At 42.9% G+C, this 19,873-nt stretch overlaps 1 protein-coding gene across 1 annotated transcript; it reads right to left on the bottom strand.

Moving 5' to 3' along the window:
* Positions 1-2,610: 2,610 nt before the first annotated feature.
* Positions 2,611-4,259, bottom strand: LOC311143868 (granzyme B-like; the record flags this gene model as incomplete). The annotated part of the gene is made up of 5 exons (XM_084179741.1): positions 2,611-2,796; positions 3,015-3,275; positions 3,548-3,695; positions 3,806-3,956; positions 4,214-4,259. 5 exons carry the CDS (start codon positions 4,257-4,259, stop codon positions 2,611-2,613), a joined length of 792 nt encoding a protein of 263 aa, XP_084035867.1.
* Between the last annotated feature and the right edge of the window lie 15,614 nt (positions 4,260-19,873).

The raw sequence follows: 19,873 nt of genomic DNA, 5'->3' as shown, positions 1-19,873 counted from the left end.
CTTCTGTGCAACCTCTCACTGGGTCTCAGTGCAGTGATAGTGTCACGGATTCCTTCCTTCTGGTTCGGGCAGGCTGCGGCGTTCGTCGTCACCGGAGTACTAGCTGCTGCCGATCTATGTTTTATGTTTCTATGTTCATCTGGTTGTTGTCTAGTGTTGTGCACCCTGTTCCCCATTATGGTATTATGTCCTTCCCTATTTAACCTGTTCCCTCCCGCTGTGTGTTGTGCGTGTTTGTTACTTGTTACGAGTGTCGTTTGTGAGCGGGTTTGCGCCTCCCTGTGTTTGAAGGTTTTGCTTGTATCTTTACATTTCAGTAAAGTAGATTTTCATTTCATTCTGTGTCCTGCGCTTGACTCTGGCCTACCGCATTCCACAGACATTCATGACACATAGCTTTTGAAGTTGAAGCGTTTTCTCACCGCGTTAATACTATGGGCGAACCCACTCAACCAGGAAGTTGTTTTTGACTGCGACTCAACAAAAACGCAAGTTCCCTAAATAGAGTAGGCCTAAAGCATTATTGTTATGCTTTGGGAAATTGTGGTTCAAATAAGCACAGGATAATTGTGTAGGAATAGATTTATAAAATGCATAATGTGCTTTAGACTTCAAACCAATGTAATTTATGTAGCTGTGAAATATTTGCTATATTATCAAATTGATTGTATATTTTGTTTGTGCATCCCATCCTTTAACACTTTATTTGGATAGTCCATCTGTAGATGCTCTACAGCAGGGTTTCCCAAACTAGGGGTCGCAACCCCATGTTATTTTTTATTTAACCAGTTAAGTTGACTGAGAACACATTCTCATTTACAGCAACAACCTTGGGAATAGTTACAGGGGAGAGGAGGGTGGATGAATGAGCCAATTGGAAACTGGGGATGATTAGTTGGCCATGATGGTATGAGGGCCAGATTGGGAATTTAGCCAGGACACCGGGGTTAACACCCCTACTCTTACCATAAGCGCCATGGGATCTTTAGTGACCACAGAGAGTCAGGACACCCGTTTAACTTCCCATACGAAAGACGACACCCTACACAGGGCAATGTCCCCAATCACTGCCCTGGGGCATTGGGATCTTTCTTTAGACCAGAGGAAATATTGCTTCCTACTTGCCCTCCAACACCACTTCCAGCAGCATCTGGTCTCCCATCCAGGGACGACCAGGACCAACCCTGCTTAGCTTCAGAGTTAAGGGTGGTATGCTGCTGGCATAAAGACTTTGAAAATGGGGTCGCAAGAAACATTTTTTCGCTTGGTTCATAGAACCAGAGCAGTTCCTGTTTTCTTCCTACAAATGTGTCTATCTTTTGAATGTTTTAAGCTACGGAATATTATGAACCCATTACTGAAAGATAAGAGACTCAGGAACACGTACTGTTTCCCACTACAATGTGTCACACCCTGGCTCTGGGACTCTATTTGTTGAGCCAGGGTGTGTTCATTCTATGTGTGTATTTCTATGTTGGGGGGTTCTAGTTTGTTGATTTCTATGTTTGCCTTAGTGACTCCCAATCAGAGGCAACGAGTGTCAGCTGTTGGCTGGTTGTCTCTGATTGGGAGCCATATTTAAACTGTCTGTTTTCCCTTTTGTGTTTGTGGGTTTTTGTTCCGTGTTCGGTCATTGATACCGTTGGACGTCACGAGTCGTTTCTTGTATTCATGTTTAAACTTTAACTAATTAAAGTATGTTTGTTCATCACGCTGCGCCTTGGTCTGTTCCCTATGACGATCGTGACACAATGCCCACAAGCCATTCAAACCGAATGGACAAGACCACGCACTAAATCAGACTAGGGGAAAAACAACATTGTCAATGATGTTATTTTCTACACCTGATGATCTTCTGAACTTCCCAATACCTTCTGATGCATTTCAGTCTCTTCAAACCATACTGTCTTTTAGATTGAAATACTTTTCAAGAACACTGTCAGACTGATTCGTAATAAACTGTCATAGCCCGAAGTAAAAATGTAAATTGATTACGTAACTGTTTTTTTTTTACATGGTGGGGTCTCACATTTTTTTAAGTATCAAAATTGGGTTGGTCACCCCTACTAGTAACATTCCAACTAACTTTAAGTCACATTTTTAGTCATTTAGCAGACGCTCTTATCCAGAGCAACTTACAGTTAGTGAGTGCATACATTTTTCATACTGGCTCCCCGTGGGAATCAAACCCACAACCCCGGCGTTGCAAGCGCCATGCTCTACCAACTGAGCTACACGGGAGTCACTTACGCTAAACTTTACCATAGCCCTTATTCTAAACACAACCCAGTTGCTTATCAACAGATAGTTTGTTGGTAGTATGACCAGACGGACTATCCAAAACATTAACAACAATGACAGAGTAAAGGTTCAGCTTCACCTTTTAATTTATTTTCCAATTACTAATTGCTAAAATATATATATACTAACGGTATCTGAACAAGAAAATCAGTTAAAATCAGTTAAAATCAGTTAAAATGTGTTTTAAATGGGAACAAAATGATACAAATCAGAAACTTGTCCTCAATCCAGGCAAGTTTGAGCGGTGTATTTATGCAGGAATAGATACCGTTATGTTAGTACACTAGAATCAATGTACTTCCTAGTTATTCATCCCTGCTTGTTTAAAGACATGTTGGCACCATATCCGTGCAACACCTCTTTAATCCAGGGCATGAAGAAAGGGATTTTCATGTACACATGAGGATATCTGGAATCATCACATCTCTCAGCATAGTTAAAAGCAACGATACCCTGTGCCTTGTTGTTGCAAATAAGAGGTCCCCCTGAATCTCCCTGGAAAACAAAACAACAGCAATTAGAGAACAGACACAGAGAAGAGGGGTTGTCAAAGGAGAACAAGTGAACACTTCAAAGGCTATTTTAGTTTGCCACAGTAATGTTACACAGAAATAAACACTGCTTCTCTTATCAACTAAAACCTTTACTGGGTTGTCCTCTGTGTTGTTTCTAGTATTACTCGAAATCATTTGATCCCAATTCAATTTGGTTACCTGACAAAATCCTTTCCCTCCGTTAGTACGAGTGCATATCATTTGTCTTTTGTCAAAGTATTTCTGCCACACGCTCTTGCATTTAGAGTTATCCTCCATCATCACCGCCACTTCCATCAAAACGTCTGAACCATGATTGTTGTTCGAGTTAGTCTTGCCCCAACCAGCTACGGAGCACTTGATGTTTGCTGGGATTGTTTCCTCCTTCGTTGGGAGTCTAGTGACCTTCACATACCTGTTCAGTTTTGCTTTAGTCTTTAACTGTGGAAGACAATAAACAGATGGGTTAGATTGTGTGAACCACTCCAGATATTTCAGTTTTGGATGTCATTTATCTACATAAGTATTATTAGATGAGACAGCTAAATCAGACAAAAATCATGACTACAGTTACATCAAAATATTTAAACCTTCAAATGATCCCTACATGCTAGCCATGTCAGTTTTGAAGGTAATCCAAATCCATATCTTAAACCCTCAATTTAAAGCTAACCTTAAGTAAGTACCGTAAATAAATATGTTTTGAAGTTTACCTGGAGTAGCATGATGTCATAACTTAACTGGTTATATTCTCTGTGCAAGGGGTGGCGATGGTGATGTGACACTTGAATCTCTTGCCGACTCTTCTTCTCTTCTTCGGTTAGGTTGTGAGCTCCAAGGACCACCGTTAAAGGAAACACACTAAAAACAAATCAAAGAGTCGGTCAACATTGAGTTATTACTCAAAGATGCCCCTCAAGAGACATGTAACATGATGCAACAAAATGCATTAATATTCATTGTTGACTCACTCTTTTAAGCAGTGTGCTGAAGTCAGAACAAAGTCCTTCTGGATGAGCATTCCTCCACAAACATGGCGTCCTCTGTGCTGCAGAGAGACCATATAGGGCCTGGAGTGAGGCTTAGCTTCCTTACCCCCCACAATGCCACTCTCAGAGGCCCCTTGGAAGGAGGAGAAATACGATGTAATTGTTAACTGTCTTCTGGGACACACAAGGAGCAAAAAAACTACATCATTTGTGTTCAATATGGTTAACAAATAGCTACCTTATTTACTGTCTGCTACCAAATGATTACTTTTAGAGAATAATCAGCTGTACCTTCTTTACTACCTGGTTCTTTGTAGAGAATAATCAGCTATACCTTCTTTACTAGCTGGTTCTTTGTAGATATATAATGTACAGAATAGATGAACTCACCAGCAGAGGAAATGAGTTGGAGGAGGATGAGGAGGTGCAGGTACATGGTGGTGGACTGGCAGAGATCTAGATGTTGAGAGACTGCAGGCTTCTCCTCTCTATATAAACCACCTTTACACCCCGCCCACCCCGCCCACCCCCACCCCACCACCCCATAACCCCCCACACACAGCAAGAGGGGGCTGGTGGTCTAGCAGTTTATTCAAACTGAAAGTGAAAGCTGAGGTGAGGTGAGATGGAGTGGAAATATCACACATTTTAAGTTGGTTGTAAGTGGCGTCATATGATTCATGCCAAAAAACACCTTTTAAAATAAAGTACACCATCCGTATGTCTCTTTAGAATGTAATTAATGTCCCTAACCTGTCAGGATCTCAACAGGAACAAGACTAGGAACATTATAAATTATTATCTTACTGTACAATTCAACCAATAACCTTGCTTACTACCTCACTGAGCACTTGTTATATATATTTTTTTACATAATTGTTTTGACACAAATGTAACGTCTAACTTGCACCAAAATGGTTTGTAGTTGTAAAATCGGGGGTTTGCACAGCTGTAACACACAATGGCTCTGGTGTGGGCAGGACTTTTTCCTCTGACCAATTAGGTGAGCTTATGGCCTTTTCCTCCGACCAATCAGGTGAGGTGTTGTAGCTCTATATATAGGCCTACCTCCTTTACAACCCCACACCCCTCCCTCCATACCCACACCCCCCACACCCCTCCCTCCATACCCCCACCTCCCACACCCCTCCCTCCATACCCACACCTCCCACACCCCTCCCTCCATACCCACACCCCCCACACCCCTCCCTCCATACCCCCACCTCCCACACCCCTCCCTCCATACCCCCACCTCCCACACCCCTCCCTCCATGCCCCCACCTCCCACACCCCTCCCTCCATACCCCCACCTCCCACACCCCTCCCTCCATACCCCCACCTCCCACACCCCTCCCTCCATACCCACACCCCCCACACCCCTCCCTCCATACCCCCACCTCCCACACCCCTCCCTCCATACCCACACCCCCCACACCCCTCCCTCCATACCCCCACCTCCCACACCCCTCCCTCCATACCCCCACCTCCCACACCCCTCCCTCCATACCCACACCTCCCACACCCCTCCCTCCATACCCACAACTCCCACACCCCTCCCTCCATACCCACACCTCCCACACCCCTCCCTCCATACCCACACCTCCCACACCCCTCCCTCCATACCCACACCTCCCACACCCCTCCCTCCATACCCACACCTCCCACACCCCTCCCTCCATACCCACACCTCCCACACCCCTCCCTCCATACCCAAACACACAGTGAAAGGGGGCAGGTGGTCCAGCAGATTGTTCATACTGAAAGTGAAAGCTGAGGTGAGGTGAGCTGGAATGGAAATATCACACATTTGAAGTTTTATTGTAAGTGATGAAGGACATTTTAAAATCTTTCTATTTACATCAAATTGAACCAATAACCTAGCTACTTTTTTTAGACAATGAGTTTAGAACACATATTTATACTATAATTATTACAAACATTGATTTAGCTTTTCGACACACATACAATGAGTATACAAAACATTAAGAACACTTTCCATGACATAGACTGACCAGGTGAATCCAAGTGAAAACCATGATCCCTTATTGATGTCACTTGTTAAATCCACTTCAATCTTTGTAGATGAAGGGGAGGAGACATGTTAAAGAAGGGTTTTTAAGCCTTGAGACAATTGAGACATGGATTGTGTGTGTGTGCCATTCAGAGGGTGCACCGGTTTGTGTCAAGAACTGCAACGCTGCTGGGTTTTTAAACGCTCAACAGTTTCCCCATGTGTATCAAGAATGGTCCACCACTCAAAGGATATCCTGCCAACTTGACACAACTGTGGGAAGCATTGGAGTCAACATCTCTGTGGACCGCTTTCAACAATATGCCAACAGTACAATACAATATAGTACAGTAGGTCAACAGTAGAGTAGGTCAACAGTACAGTAGAATATAGTACAGTAGATCAACAGTACAGTAGAATATAGTACAGTAGAATATAGTACAGTAGAATATAGTACAGTAGAATATAGTACAGTAGAATATAGTACAGTAGATCAACAGTATAGTACAGTAGAATATAGTACAGTAGAATATAGTACAGTAGAATATAGTACAGTAGATCAACAGTACAGTAGAATATAGTACAGTAGAATATAGTACAGTAGATCAACAGTACAATATAGTACAGTAGAATATAGTGCAGTAGGTCAACAGTACAGTAGGTCAACAGTACAGTAGCATATAGTACAGTAGGTCAACAGGACAGTAGGTCAACAGGACAGTAGGTCAACAGTACAGTAGAATATAGTACAGTAGAATATAGTACAGTAGAATATAGTACAGTAGCATATAGTACAGTAGGTCAACAGTACAGTAGAATATAGTACAGTAGGTCAACAGTACAGTAGAATATATAGTACAGTAGAATATAGTACAGTAGATCAACAGTACAATATAGTACAGTAGAATATAGTACAGTAGGTCAACAGTACAGTAGAATATAGTACAGTAGATCAACAGTACAGTAGAATATAGTACAGTAGATCAACAGTACAGTAGAATATAGTACAGTAGAATATAGTACAGTAGAATATAGTACAGTAGATCAACAGTACAGTAGAATATAGTACAGTAGAATATAGTACAGTAGAATATAGTACAGTAGAATATAGTACAGTAGATCAACAGTATAGTACAGTAGATCAAAAGTACAGTAGGCCCAGGAGTAAGGATTGTCAGTGGGTCAGCTGTCTTCTTTCCTGGACTTGAGGAAGGACTGGTGTAGCACAACATAGAGGCATCTGACCTGTAGGACAAAGCAAAGACAAAACACACGAGTCACCTTTCAGATTCAAGTAGCCAATCCAAGGAAAAGTGACTGTTAGAGTTATGATGTTTTCTAATTGTTTGGAAACAATCATGGTGAACGATAATAGGTAATGTTGGGAGTCAGGCAGTCAGCTTTAAAAACAATAAACACAAATCTCAATAAAATATGTGATTTAGTATTAATATGACTGTGTTAGCTATGGACCTGTAGCAGCTCAGACCTTAGACAGGTAGTATTAATATGACTGTGTTAGCTATGGACCTGTAGCAGCTCAGACCTTAGACAGGTAGTATTAATATGACTGTGTTAGCTATGGACCTGTAGCAGCTCAGACAGGTAGTATTAATATGACTGTGTTAGCTATGGACCTGTAGCAGCTTAGACAGGTAGTATTAATATGACTGTGTTAGCTATGGACCTGTAGCAGCTTAGACAGGTAGTATTAATATGACTGTGTTAGCTATGGACCTGTAGCAGCTCAGACAGGTAGTATTAATATGACTGTGTTAGCTATGGACCTGTAGCAGCTCAGACCTTAGACAGGTAGTATTAATATGACTGTGTTAGCTATGGACCTGTAGCAGCTCAGACAGGTAGTATTAATATGACTGTGTTAGCTATGGACCTGTAGCAGCTCAGACCTTAGACAGGTAGTATTAATATGACTGTGTTAGCTATGGACCTGTAGCAGCTCAGACCTTAGACAGGTAGTATTAATATGACTGTGTTAGCTATGGACCTGTAGCAGCATAGACAGGTAGTATTAATATGACTGTGTTGGCTATGGACCTGTAGCAGCTCAGACCTTAGACAGGTAGTATTAATATGACTGTGTTAGCTATGGACCTGTAGCAGCTTAGACAGGTAGTATTAATATGACTGTGTTAGCTATGGACCTGTAGCAGCTCAGACCTTAGACAGGTAGTATTAATATGACTGTGTTAGCTATGGACCTGTAGCAGCTCAGACCTTAGACAGGTAGTATTAATATGACTGTGTTAGCTATGGACCTGTAGCAGCTCAGACAGGTAGTATTAATATGACTGTGTTAGCTATGGACCTGTAGCAGCTCAGACCTTAGACAGGTAGTATTAATATGACTGTGTTAGCTATGGACCTGTAGCAGCTCAGACCTTAGACAGGTAGTATTAATATGACTGTGTTAGCTATGGACCTGTAGCAGCTTAGACCTTAGACAGGTAGTATTAATATGACTGTGTTAGCTATGGACCTGTAGCAGCTTAGACAGGTAGTATTAATATGACTGTGTTAGCTATGGACCTGTAGCAGCTCAGACCTTAGACAGGTAGTATTAATATGACTGTGTTGGCTATGGACCTGTAGCAGCTCAGACAGGTAGTATTAATATGACTGTGTTAGCTATGGACCTGTAGCAGCTCAGACCTTAGACAGGTAGTATTAATATGACTGTGTTAGCTATGGACCTGTAGCAGCTTAGACAGGTAGTATTAATATGACTGTGTTGGCTATGGACCTGTAGCAGCTCAGACCTTAGACAGGTAGTATTAATATGACTGTGTTAGCTATAGACCTGTAGCAGCTCAGACCTTAGACAGGTAGTATTAATATGACTGTGTTAGCTATGGACCTGTAGCAGCTTAGACAGGTAGTATTAATATGACTGTGTTAGCTATGGACCTGTAGCAGCTCAGACAGGTAGTATTAATATGACTGTGTTAGCTATGGACCTGTAGCAGCTCAGACCTTAGACAGGTAGTATTAATATGACTGTGTTAGCTATGGACCTGTAGCAGCTCAGACAGGTAGTATTAATATGACTGTGTTAGCTATGGACCTGTAGCAGCTCAGACAGGTAGTATTAATATGACTGTGTTAGCTATGGACCTGTAGCAGCTTAGACAGGTAGTATTAATATGACTGTGTTAGCTATGGACCTGTAGCAGCTCAGACCTTAGACAGGTAGTATTAATATGACTGTGTTAGCTATGGACCTGTAGCAGCTCAGACCTTAGACAGGAAGTATTAATATGACTGTGTTAGCTATGGACCTGTAGCAGCTTAGACAGGTAGTATTAATATGACTGTGTTGGCTATGGACCTGTAGCAGCTCAGACCTTAGACAGGTAGTATTAATATGACTGTGTTAGCTATGGACCTGTAGCAGCTCAGACCTTAGACAGGTAGTATTAATATGACTGTGTTAGCTATGGAAATGTAGCAGCTTAGACAGGTAGTATTAATATGACTGTGTTAGCTATGGACCTGTAGCAGCTCAGACAGGTAGTATTAATATGACTGTGTTGGCTATGGACCTGTAGCAGCTCAGACCTTAGACAGGTAGTATTAATATGACTGTGTTAGCTATGGACCTGTAGCAGCTTAGACAGGTAGTATTAATATGACTGTGTTAGCTATGGACCTGTAGCAGCTCAGACCTTAGACAGGTAGTATTAATATGACTGTGTTAGCTATGGACCTGTAGCAGCTCAGACCTTAGACAGGTAGTATTAATATGACTGTGTTAGCTATGGACCTGTAGCAGCTTAGACAGGTAGTATTAATATGACTGTGTTGGCTATGGACCTGTAGCAGCTCAGACAGGTAGTATTAATATGACTGTGTTGGCTATGGACCTGTAGCAGCTCAGACCTTAGACAGGTAGTATTAATATGACTGTGTTGGCTATGGACCTGTAGCAGCTCAGACCTTAGACAGGTAGTATTAATATGACTGTGTTAGCTATGGACCTGTAGCAGCTCAGACCTTAGACAGGTAGTATTAATATGACTGTGTTAGCTATGGACCTGTAGCAGGTCAGACCTTAGACAGGTAGTATTAATATGACTGTGTTGGCTATGGACCTGTAGCAGCTCAGACAGGTAGTATTAATATGACTGTGTTAGCTATGGACCTGTAGCAGCTCAGACAGGTAGTATTAATATGACTGTGTTAGCTATGGACCTGTAGCAGCTCAGACCTTAGACAGGTAGTATTAATATGACTGTGTTAGCTATGGACCTGTAGCAGCTTAGACAGGTAGTATTAATATGACTGTGTTAGCTATGGACCTGTAGCAGCTCAGACCTTAGACAGGTAGTATTAATATGACTGTGTTAGCTATGGACCTGTAGCAGCTCAGACCTTAGACAGGTAGTATTAATATGACTGTGTTAGCTATGGACCTGTAGCAGCTTAGACAGGTAGTATTAATATGACTGTGTTAGCTATGGACCTGTAGCAGCTCAGACAGGTAGTATTAATATGACTGTGTTAGCTATGGACCTGTAGCAGCTCAGACCTTAGACAGGTAGTATTAATATGACTGTGTTAGCTATGGACCTGTAGCAGCTTAGACCTTAGACAGGTAGTATTAATATGACTGTGTTGGCTATGGACCTGTAGCAGCTCAGACCTTAGACAGGTAGTATTAATATGACTGTGTTAGCTATGGACCTGTAGCAGCTTAGACCTTAGACAGGTAGTATTAATATGACTGTGTTGGCTATGGACCTGTAGCAGCTCAGACCTTAGACATGTAGTATTAATATGACTGTGTTAGCTATAGACCTGTAGCAGCTTAGACAGGTAGTATTAATATGACTGTGTTAGCTATGGACCTGTAGCAGCTCAGACAGGTAGTATTAATATGACTGTGTTAGCTATGGACCTGTAGCAGCTCAGACCTTAGACAGGTAGTATTAATATGACTGTGTTAGCTATGGACCTGTAGCAGCTTAGACATGTAGTATTAATATGACTGTGTTGGCTATGGACCTGTAGCAGCTCAGACCTTAGACAGGTAGTATTAATATGACTGTGTTAGCTATGGACCTGTAGCAGCTCAGACCTTAGACAGGTAGTATTAATATGACTGTGTTAGCTATGGACCTGTAGCAGCTCAGACCTTAGACAGGTAGTATTAATATGACTGTGTTAGCTATGGACCTGTAGCAGCTCAGACCTTAGACAGGTAGTATTAATATGACTGTGTTAGCTATGGACCTGTAGCAGCTCAGACAGGTAGTATTAATATGACTGTGTTAGCTATATACCTGTAGCAGCTTAGACAGGTAGTATTAATATGACTGTGTTAGCTATGGACCTGTAGCAGCTTAGACCTTAGACAGGTAGTATTAATATGACTGTGTTAGCTATGGACCTGTAGCAGCTCAGACCTTAGACAGGTAGTAATAATATGACTGTGTTAGCTATGGACCTGTAGCAGCTCAGACAGGTAGTATTAATATGACTGTGTTAGCTATGGACCTGTAGCAGCTCAGACAGGTAGTATTAATATGACTGTGTTGGCTATGGACCTGTAGCAGATCAAACAGGTAGTATTAATATGACCGTGTTGGCTATGGACCTGTAGCAGCTCAGACCTTAGACAGGTAGTATTAATATGACTGTGTTAGCTATGGACCTGTAGCAGCTTAGACCTTAGACATGTAGTATTAATATGACTGTGTTGGCTATGGACCTGTAGCAGCTTAGACAGGTAGTATTAATATGACTGTGTTAGCTATGGACCTGTAGCAGCTCAGACAGGTAGTATTAATATGACTGTGTTAGCTATGGACCTGTAGCAGCTTAGACAGGTAGTATTAATATGACTGTGTTAGCTATGGACCTGTAGCAGCTTAGACAGGTAGTATTAATATGACTGTGTTGGCTATGGACCTGTAGCAGCTCAGACCTTAGACAGGTAGTATTAATATGACTGTGTTAGCTATGGACCTGTAGTAGCTTAGACCTTAGACAGGTAGTATTAATATGACTGTGTTAGCTATGGACCTGTAGCAGCTTAGACAGGTAGTATTAATATGACTGTGTTAGCTATGGACCTGTAGCAGCTCAGATAGGTAGTATTAATATGACTGTGTTAGCTATGGACCTGTAGCAGCTTAGACAGGTAGTATTAATATGACTGTGTTAGCTATGGACCTGTAGCAGCTCAGACCTTAGACAGGTAGTATTAATATGACTGTGTTAGCTATGGACCTGTAGCAGCTCAGACCTTAGACAGGTAGTATTAATATGACTGTGTTAGCTATGGACCTGTAGCAGCTTAGACAGGTAGTATTAATATGACTGTGTTAGCTATGGACCTGTAGCAGCTCAGACAGGTAGTATTAATATGACTGTGTTAGCTATGGACCTGTAGCAGCTTAGACAGGTAGTATTAATATGACTGTGTTAGCTATGGACCTGTAGCAGCTCAGACCTTAGACAGGTAGTATTAATATGACTGTGTTGGCTATGGACCTGTAGCAGCTTAGACAGGTAGTATTAATATGACTGTGTTAGCTATGGACCTGTAGCAGCTCAGACAGGTAGTATTAATATGACTGTGTTGGCTATGGACCTGTAGCAGCTCAGACCTTAGACAGGTAGTATTAATATGAATGTGTTGGCTATGGACCTGTAGCAGCTCAGACCTTAGACAGGTAGTATTAATATGACTGTGTTAGCTATGGACCTGTAGCAGCTCAATCCTTAGACAGGTAGTATTAATATGACTGTGTTAGCTATGGACCTGTAGCAGCTCAGACCTTAGACAGGTAGTATTAATATGACTGTGTTAGCTATGGACCTGTAGCAGCTTAGACAGGTAGTATTAATATGACTGTGTTAGCTATGGACCTGTAGCAGCTCAGACAGGTAGTATTAATATGACTGTGTTAGCTATGGACCTGTAGCAGCTCAGACCTTAGACAGGTAGTATTAATATGACTGTGTTAGCTATGGACCTGTAGCAGCTCAGACCTTAGACAGGTAGTATTAATATGACTGTGTTAGCTATGGACCTGTAGCAGCTTAGACAGGTAGTATTAATATGACTGTGTTAGCTATGGACCTGTAGCAGCTCAGAGCTTAGACAGGTAGTATTAATATGACTGTGTTAGCTATGGACCTGTAGCAGCTTAGACAGGTAGTATTAATATGACTGTGTTAGCTATGGACCTGTAGCAGCTCAGACCTTAGACAGGTAGTATTAATATGACTGTGTTAGCTATGGACCTGTAGCAGCTCAGACAGGTAGTATTAATATGACTGTGTTAGCTATGGACCTGTAGCAGCTCAGACCTTAGACAGGTAGTATTAATATGACTGTGTTAGCTATGGACCTGTAGCAGCTTAGACAGGTAGTATTAATATGACTGTGTTAGCTATGGACCTGTAGCAGCTCAGACAGGTAGTATTAATATGACTGTGTTAGCTATGGACCTGTAGCAGCTCAGACCTTAGACAGGTAGTATTAATATGACTGTGTTAGCTATGGACCTGTAGCAGCTCAGACCTTAGACAGGTAGTATTAATATGACTGTGTTAGCTATGGACCTGTAGCAGCTTAGACAGGTAGTATTAATATGACTGTGTTAGCTATGGACCTGTAGCAGCTCAGACCTTAGACAGGTAGTATTAATATGACTGTGTTAGCTATGGACCTGTAGCAGCTTAGACAGGTAGTATTAATATGACTGTGTTAGCTATGGACCTGTAGCAGCTCAGACAGGTAGTATTAATATGACTGTGTTGGCTATGGACCTGTAGCAGCTCAGACCTTAGACAGGTAGTATTAATATGACTGTGTTAGCTATGGACCTGTAGCAGCTCAGACCTTAGACAGGTAGTATTAATATGACTGTGTTAGCTATGGACCTGTAGCAGCTCAGACAGGTAGTATTAATATGACTGTGTTAGCTATGGACCTGTAGCAGCTCAATCCTTAGACAGGTAGTATTAATATGACTGTGTTAGCTATGGACCTGTAGCAGCTCAGACCTTAGACAGGTAGTATTAATATGACTGTGTTAGCTATGGACCTGTAGCAGCTCAGACCTTAGACAGGTAGTATTAATATGACTGTGTTAGCTATGGACCTGTAGCAGCTCAGACAGGTAGTATTAATATGACTGTGTTAGCTATGGACCTGTAGCAGCTTAGACAGGTAGTATTAATATGACTGTGTTAGCTATGGACCTGTAGCAGCTCAGACCTTAGACAGGTAGTATTAATATGACTGTGTTAGCTATGGACCTGTAGCAGCTTAGACAGGTAGTATTAATATGACTGTGTTAGCTATGGCCCTGTAGCAGCTCAGACCTTAGACAGGTAGTATTAATATGACTGTGTTAGCTATGGACCTGTAGCAGCTCAGACCTTAGACAGGTAGTATTAATATGACTGTGTTAGCTATGGACATGTAGCAGCTTAGACAGGTAGTATTAATATGACTGTGTTGGCTATGGACCTGTAGCAGCTCAGACCTTAGACATGTAGTATTAATATGACTGTGTTAGCTATGGACCTGTAGCAGCTCAGACAGGTAGTATTAATATGACTGTGTTAGCTATGGACCTGTAGCAGCTCAGACCTTAGACAGGTAGTATTAATATGACTGTGTTAGCTATGGACCTGTAGCAGCTCAGACAGGTAGTATTAATATGACTGTGTTAGCTATGGACCTGTAGCAGCTTAGACAGGTAGTATTAATATGACTGTGTTAGCTATGGACCTGTAGCAGCTCAGACCTTAGACAGGTAGTATTAATATGACTGTGTTAGCTATGGACCTGTAGCAGCTTAGACAGGTAGTATTAATATGACTGTGTTAGCTATGGACCTGTAGCAGCTCAGACCTTAGACAGGTAGTATTAATATGACTGTGTTAGCTATGGACCTGTAGCAGCTTAGACAGGTAGTATTAATATGACTGTGTTAGCTATGGACCTGTAGCAGCTTAGACCTTAGACAGGTAGTATTAATATGACTGTTTTGGCTATGGACCTGTAGCAGCTCAGACCTTAGACAGGTAGTATTAATATGACTGTGTTAGCTATGGACCTGTAGCAGCTTAGACAGGTAGTATTAATATGACTGTGTTAGCTATGGACCTGTAGCAGCTCAGACAGGTAGTATTAATATGACTGTGTTAGCTATGGACCTGTAGCAGCTCAGACCTTAGACAGGTAGTATTAATATGACTGTGTTAGCTATGGACCTGTAGCAGCTCAGACCTTAGACAGGTAGTATTAATATGACTGTGTTAGCTATGGACCTGTAGCAGCTTAGACAGGTAGTATTAATATGACTGTGTTAGCTATGGACCTGTAGCAGCTCAGACCTTAGACAGGTAGTATTAATATGACTGTGTTAGCTATGGACCTGTAGCAGCTCAGACAGGTAGTATTAATATGACTGTGTTAGCTATGGACCTGTAGCAGCTCAGACCTTAGACAGGTAGTATTAATATGACTGTGTTAGCTATGGACCTGTAGCAGCTTAGACAGGTAGTATTAATATGACTGTGTTAGCTATGGACCTGTAGCAGCTCAGACCTTAGACAGGTAGTATTAATATGACTGTGTTAGCTATGGACCTGTAGCAGCTCAGACAGGTAGTATTAATATGACTGTGTTAGCTATGGACCTGTAGCAGCTCAGACCTTAGACAGGTAGTATTAATATGACTGTGTTAGCTATGGACCTGTAGCAGCTTAGACAGGTAGTATTAATATGACTGTGTTAGCTATGGACCTGTAGCAGCTCAGACAGGTAGTATTAATATGACTGTGTTAGCTATGGACCTGTAGCAGCTCAGACCTTAGACAGGTAGTATTAATATGACTGTGTTAGCTATGGACCTGTAGCAGCTCAGACCTTAGACAGGTAGTATTAATATGACTGTGTTAGCTATGGACCTGTAGCAGCTTAGACAGGTAGTATTAATATGACTGTGTTAGCTATGGACCTGTAGCAGCTCAGACCTTAGACAGGTAGTATTAATATGACTGTGTTAGCTATGGACCTGTAGCAGCTCAGACCTTAGACAGGTAGTATTAATATGACTGTGTTAGCTAAGGACCTGTAGCAGCTTAGACAGGTAGTATTAATATGACTGTGTTAGCTATGGACCTGTAGCAGCTCAGACAGGTAGTATTAATATGACTGTGTTGGCTATGGACCTGTAGCAGCTCAGACCTTAGACAGGTAGTATTAATATGACTGTGTTAGCTATGGACCTGTAGCAGCTCAGACCTTAGACAGGTAGTATTAATATGACTGTGTTAGCTATGGACCTGTAGCAGCTCAGACAGGTAGTATTAATATGACTGTGTTAGCTATGGACCTGTAGCAGCTCAGACCTTAGACAGGTAGTATTAATATGACTGTGTTAGCTATGGACCTGTAGCAGCTTAGACAGGTAGTATTAATATGACTGTGTTAGCTATGGACCTGTAGCAGCTCAGACCTTAGACAGGTAGTATTAATATGACTGTGTTAGCTATGGCCCTGTAGCAGCTCAGACCTTAGACAGGTAGTATTAATATGACTGTGTTAGCTATGGACCTGTAGCAGCTCAGACCTTAGACAGGTAGTATTAATATGACTGTGTTAGCTATGGACCTGTAGCAGCTTAGACAGGTAGTATTAATATGACTGTGTTGGCTATGGACCTGTAGCAGCTCAGACCTTAGACAGGTAGTATTAATATGACTGTGTTAGCTATGGACCTGTAGCAGCTCAGACAGGTAGTATTAATATGACTGTGTTAGCTATGGACCTGTAGCAGCTTAGACAGGTAGTATTAATATGACTGTGTTAGCTATGGACCTGTAGCAGCTCAGACCTTAGACAGGTAGTATTAATATGACTGTGTTAGCTATGGACCTGTAGCAGCTTAGACAGGTAGTATTAATATGACTGTGTTAGCTATGGACCTGTAGCAGCTCAGACCTTAGACAGGTAGTATTAATATGACTGTGTTAGCTATGGACCTGTAGCAGCTTAGACAGGTAGTATTAATATGACTGTGTTAGCTATGGACCTGTAGCAGCTTAGACCTTAGACAGGTAGTATTAATATGACTGTTTTGGCTATGGACCTGTAGCAGCTCAGACCTTAGACAGGTAGTATTAATATGACTGTGTTAGCTATGGACCTGTAGCAGCTTAGACAGGTAGTATTAATATGACTGTGTTAGCTATGGACCTGTAGCAGCTCAATCCTTAGACAGGTAGTATTAATATGACTGTGTTGGCTATGGACCTGTAGCAGCTCAATCCTTAGACAGGTAGTATTAATATGACTGTGTTAGCTATGGACCTGTAGCAGCTCAATCCTTAGACAGGTAGTATTAATATGACTGTGTTAGCTATGGACCTGTAGCAGCTCAGACCTTAGACAGGTAGTATTAATATGACTGTGTTAGCTATGGACCTGTAGCAGCTTAGACAGGTAGTATTAATATGACTGTGTTAGCTATGGACCTGTAGCAGCTCAATCCTTAGACAGGTAGTATTAATATGACTGTGTTAGCTATGGACCTGTAGCAGCTTAGACAGGTAGTATTAATATGACTGTGTTAGCTATGGACATGTAGAAGCTTAGACAGGTATTATTAATATGACTGTGTTAGCTATGGACCTGTAGCAGCTCAATCCTTAGACAGGTAGTATTTCACCAGGATGAGTGCTACCTCCATGCCAAGACGAGAGTGTTACCTCCAGGATGAGAGCGTTACCTCCAGGATGAGAGTGTTACCTCCAGGATGAGAGCGTTACCTCCGGGATGAGAGCGTTACCTCCGGGATGAGAGCGTTACCTCCGGGATGAGAGCGTTACCTCCGGGATGAGAGCGTTACCTCCGGGATGAGAGCGTTACCTCCTGGATGAGAGCGTTACCTCCAGGCCTGGATGAGAATGCAGTCAGCCATCATGCAGATATGAGCCAGCTCTTTCAGTGAATGGTCAGGGTCTTTCTGCAACACACCACCAGGAAGAGAGGGAGGATGGGGAGAGAGGGCTATTAGGCCAAGCTGAAATATAATCTGTATCACTTAACAACTAAAGTACATTTTAATACTGTAATCATGGCTTCTGACTAATTCAGTTCATCAATAAAAGAGGGGTAAAAGAAGACAAGTAAACTAGACTCACCACATCAAGTAGCACCAGTAGAACCCTGAGGGTGACGGTCTGGCCCACCAGTAGAACCCTGAGGGTGAGTATCTGGCCTACCAGTAGAACCCTGAGGGTGAGTATCTGGCCTACCAGTAGAACCCTGAGGGTGAGTATCTGGCCTACCAGTAGAACCCTGAGGGTGAGTATCTGGCCTACCAGTAGAACCCGGAGGGTGAGTATCTGGCCTACCAGTAGAACCCGGAGGGTGAAGGTCTGGCCCACCAGTAGAACCCTGAGGGTGAATATCTGGCCCAGCAGTAGAACCCTGAGGGTGAAGATCTGGCCCACCAGTAGAACCCTGAGGGTGAAGATCTGGCCCAGCAGTAGAACCCTGAGGGTGAATGTCTGGCCCACCAGTAGAACCCTGAGGGTGAAGGTCTGGCCCACCAGTAGAACCCTGAGGGTGACCGTCTGGCCCAGCAGTAGAACCCTGAGGGTGACCGTCTGGCCCAGCAGTAGAACCCTGAGGGTGAAGGTCTGGCCCAGCAGTAGAACCCTGAGGGTGAAGGTCTGGCCCGGCAGTAGAACCCTGAGGGTGAAGGTCTGGCCCACCAGTAGAACCCTGAGGGTGAAGGTCTGGCCCACCAGTAGAACCCTGAGGGTGAAGTTCTGGCCCGGCAGTAGAACCCTGAGGGTGAATGTCTGGCCCACCAGTAGAACCCTGAGGGTGAATGTCTGGCCCACCAGTAGAACCCTGAGGGTGAAGGTCTGGCCCAGCAGTTTGAGACGGTGGATGTAGTTGGTTTGAGGTTGTGGTACCTCAGACTGCAGGCCCAACAACAGGACAGGAAAACACCAACACCCACAGACACAGAGAGGAGAGGTGAGAGAAGGTGAGAAAGAGCATGCAAGACCAGCAAATGTCAATAAATAAATAAATAAATTAAGTGGTTGTTAGGCCTACTGCTGCTAGGTAGCTCTCTCTGGTCTCCCCCTCCCCTCTGTCTGTCCTTGATTGCAGGAGTGAAGTCTGGTGTGCGGGAGTCAGGGTTCCAGCTGCAGCTCATTCACCATAATCACCTCAGCCTTTAAGACCCGGTCAAACTTGCCACTCATCGTCAGATCATAGTAATAATAATAAATAATAATAATAATATGCCATTTAGCAGACGCTTTTATCCAAAGCGACTTACAGTCATGCGTGCATACATTTTTGTGTATGGGTGGTCCCGGGGATCGAACCCACTACCTTGGCGTTACAAGCGCCGTGCTCTACCAGTTGAGCTACAGAGGACCACCATAGTCAAGACTACCATATTATTGGAACCTGACTCCTGCCTCCGCTTCACTCCTGCCACCACCATCCTGCTTACCACTACCGGACCTTCCTTTTGGACTCTCCATGGACACTAGGACGTTACGGTACCACTCCTGCTCGGAACCTGGATCTGTTACCCTCCCTGTAAACCTGGACTTGCTCTTCCCCTATTATTGGAAACCTGGACAAATTGAACTTTGTAAATAAACCTGTTAAACCTTCTCTGGCTCGGTGTAGTTGTCTGCATTTGGGTTCAAATCCAGTTGAATCATGACAGTGGTTTCCAGAGAACGCATTGCCTAGCAACAGAGACCATGTGGAGCTCTGTGGGTTTGAGGTCCTGTCTATTTCTGAGAAGGTGTAGGTTCACAGATCGACAACAGGAAAAGCACAGAGGTGGTTGGTGGTTTCTCACTTACTAGGTGAGAGGTAGACATGTATGACAGGTTTAAGTGGAACAGAAGAGGACACGCCACACACAATTACCCACACAAACTTACACACACACACACACACACACACACACAAACACACACACACAGGGGGAAAAGTCCATACTGTCATC

The sequence above is a fragment of the Coregonus lavaretus genome (genome assembly GCF_964263955.1).
Source record: "Coregonus lavaretus genome assembly, chromosome: 16".
In the NCBI taxonomy this organism is placed as follows: domain Eukaryota; kingdom Metazoa; phylum Chordata; class Actinopteri; order Salmoniformes; family Salmonidae; genus Coregonus; species Coregonus lavaretus.
The sequence above is the reverse complement of the archived record's forward strand: the minus strand, read 5'-3'. Positions and strand labels throughout refer to the sequence as shown.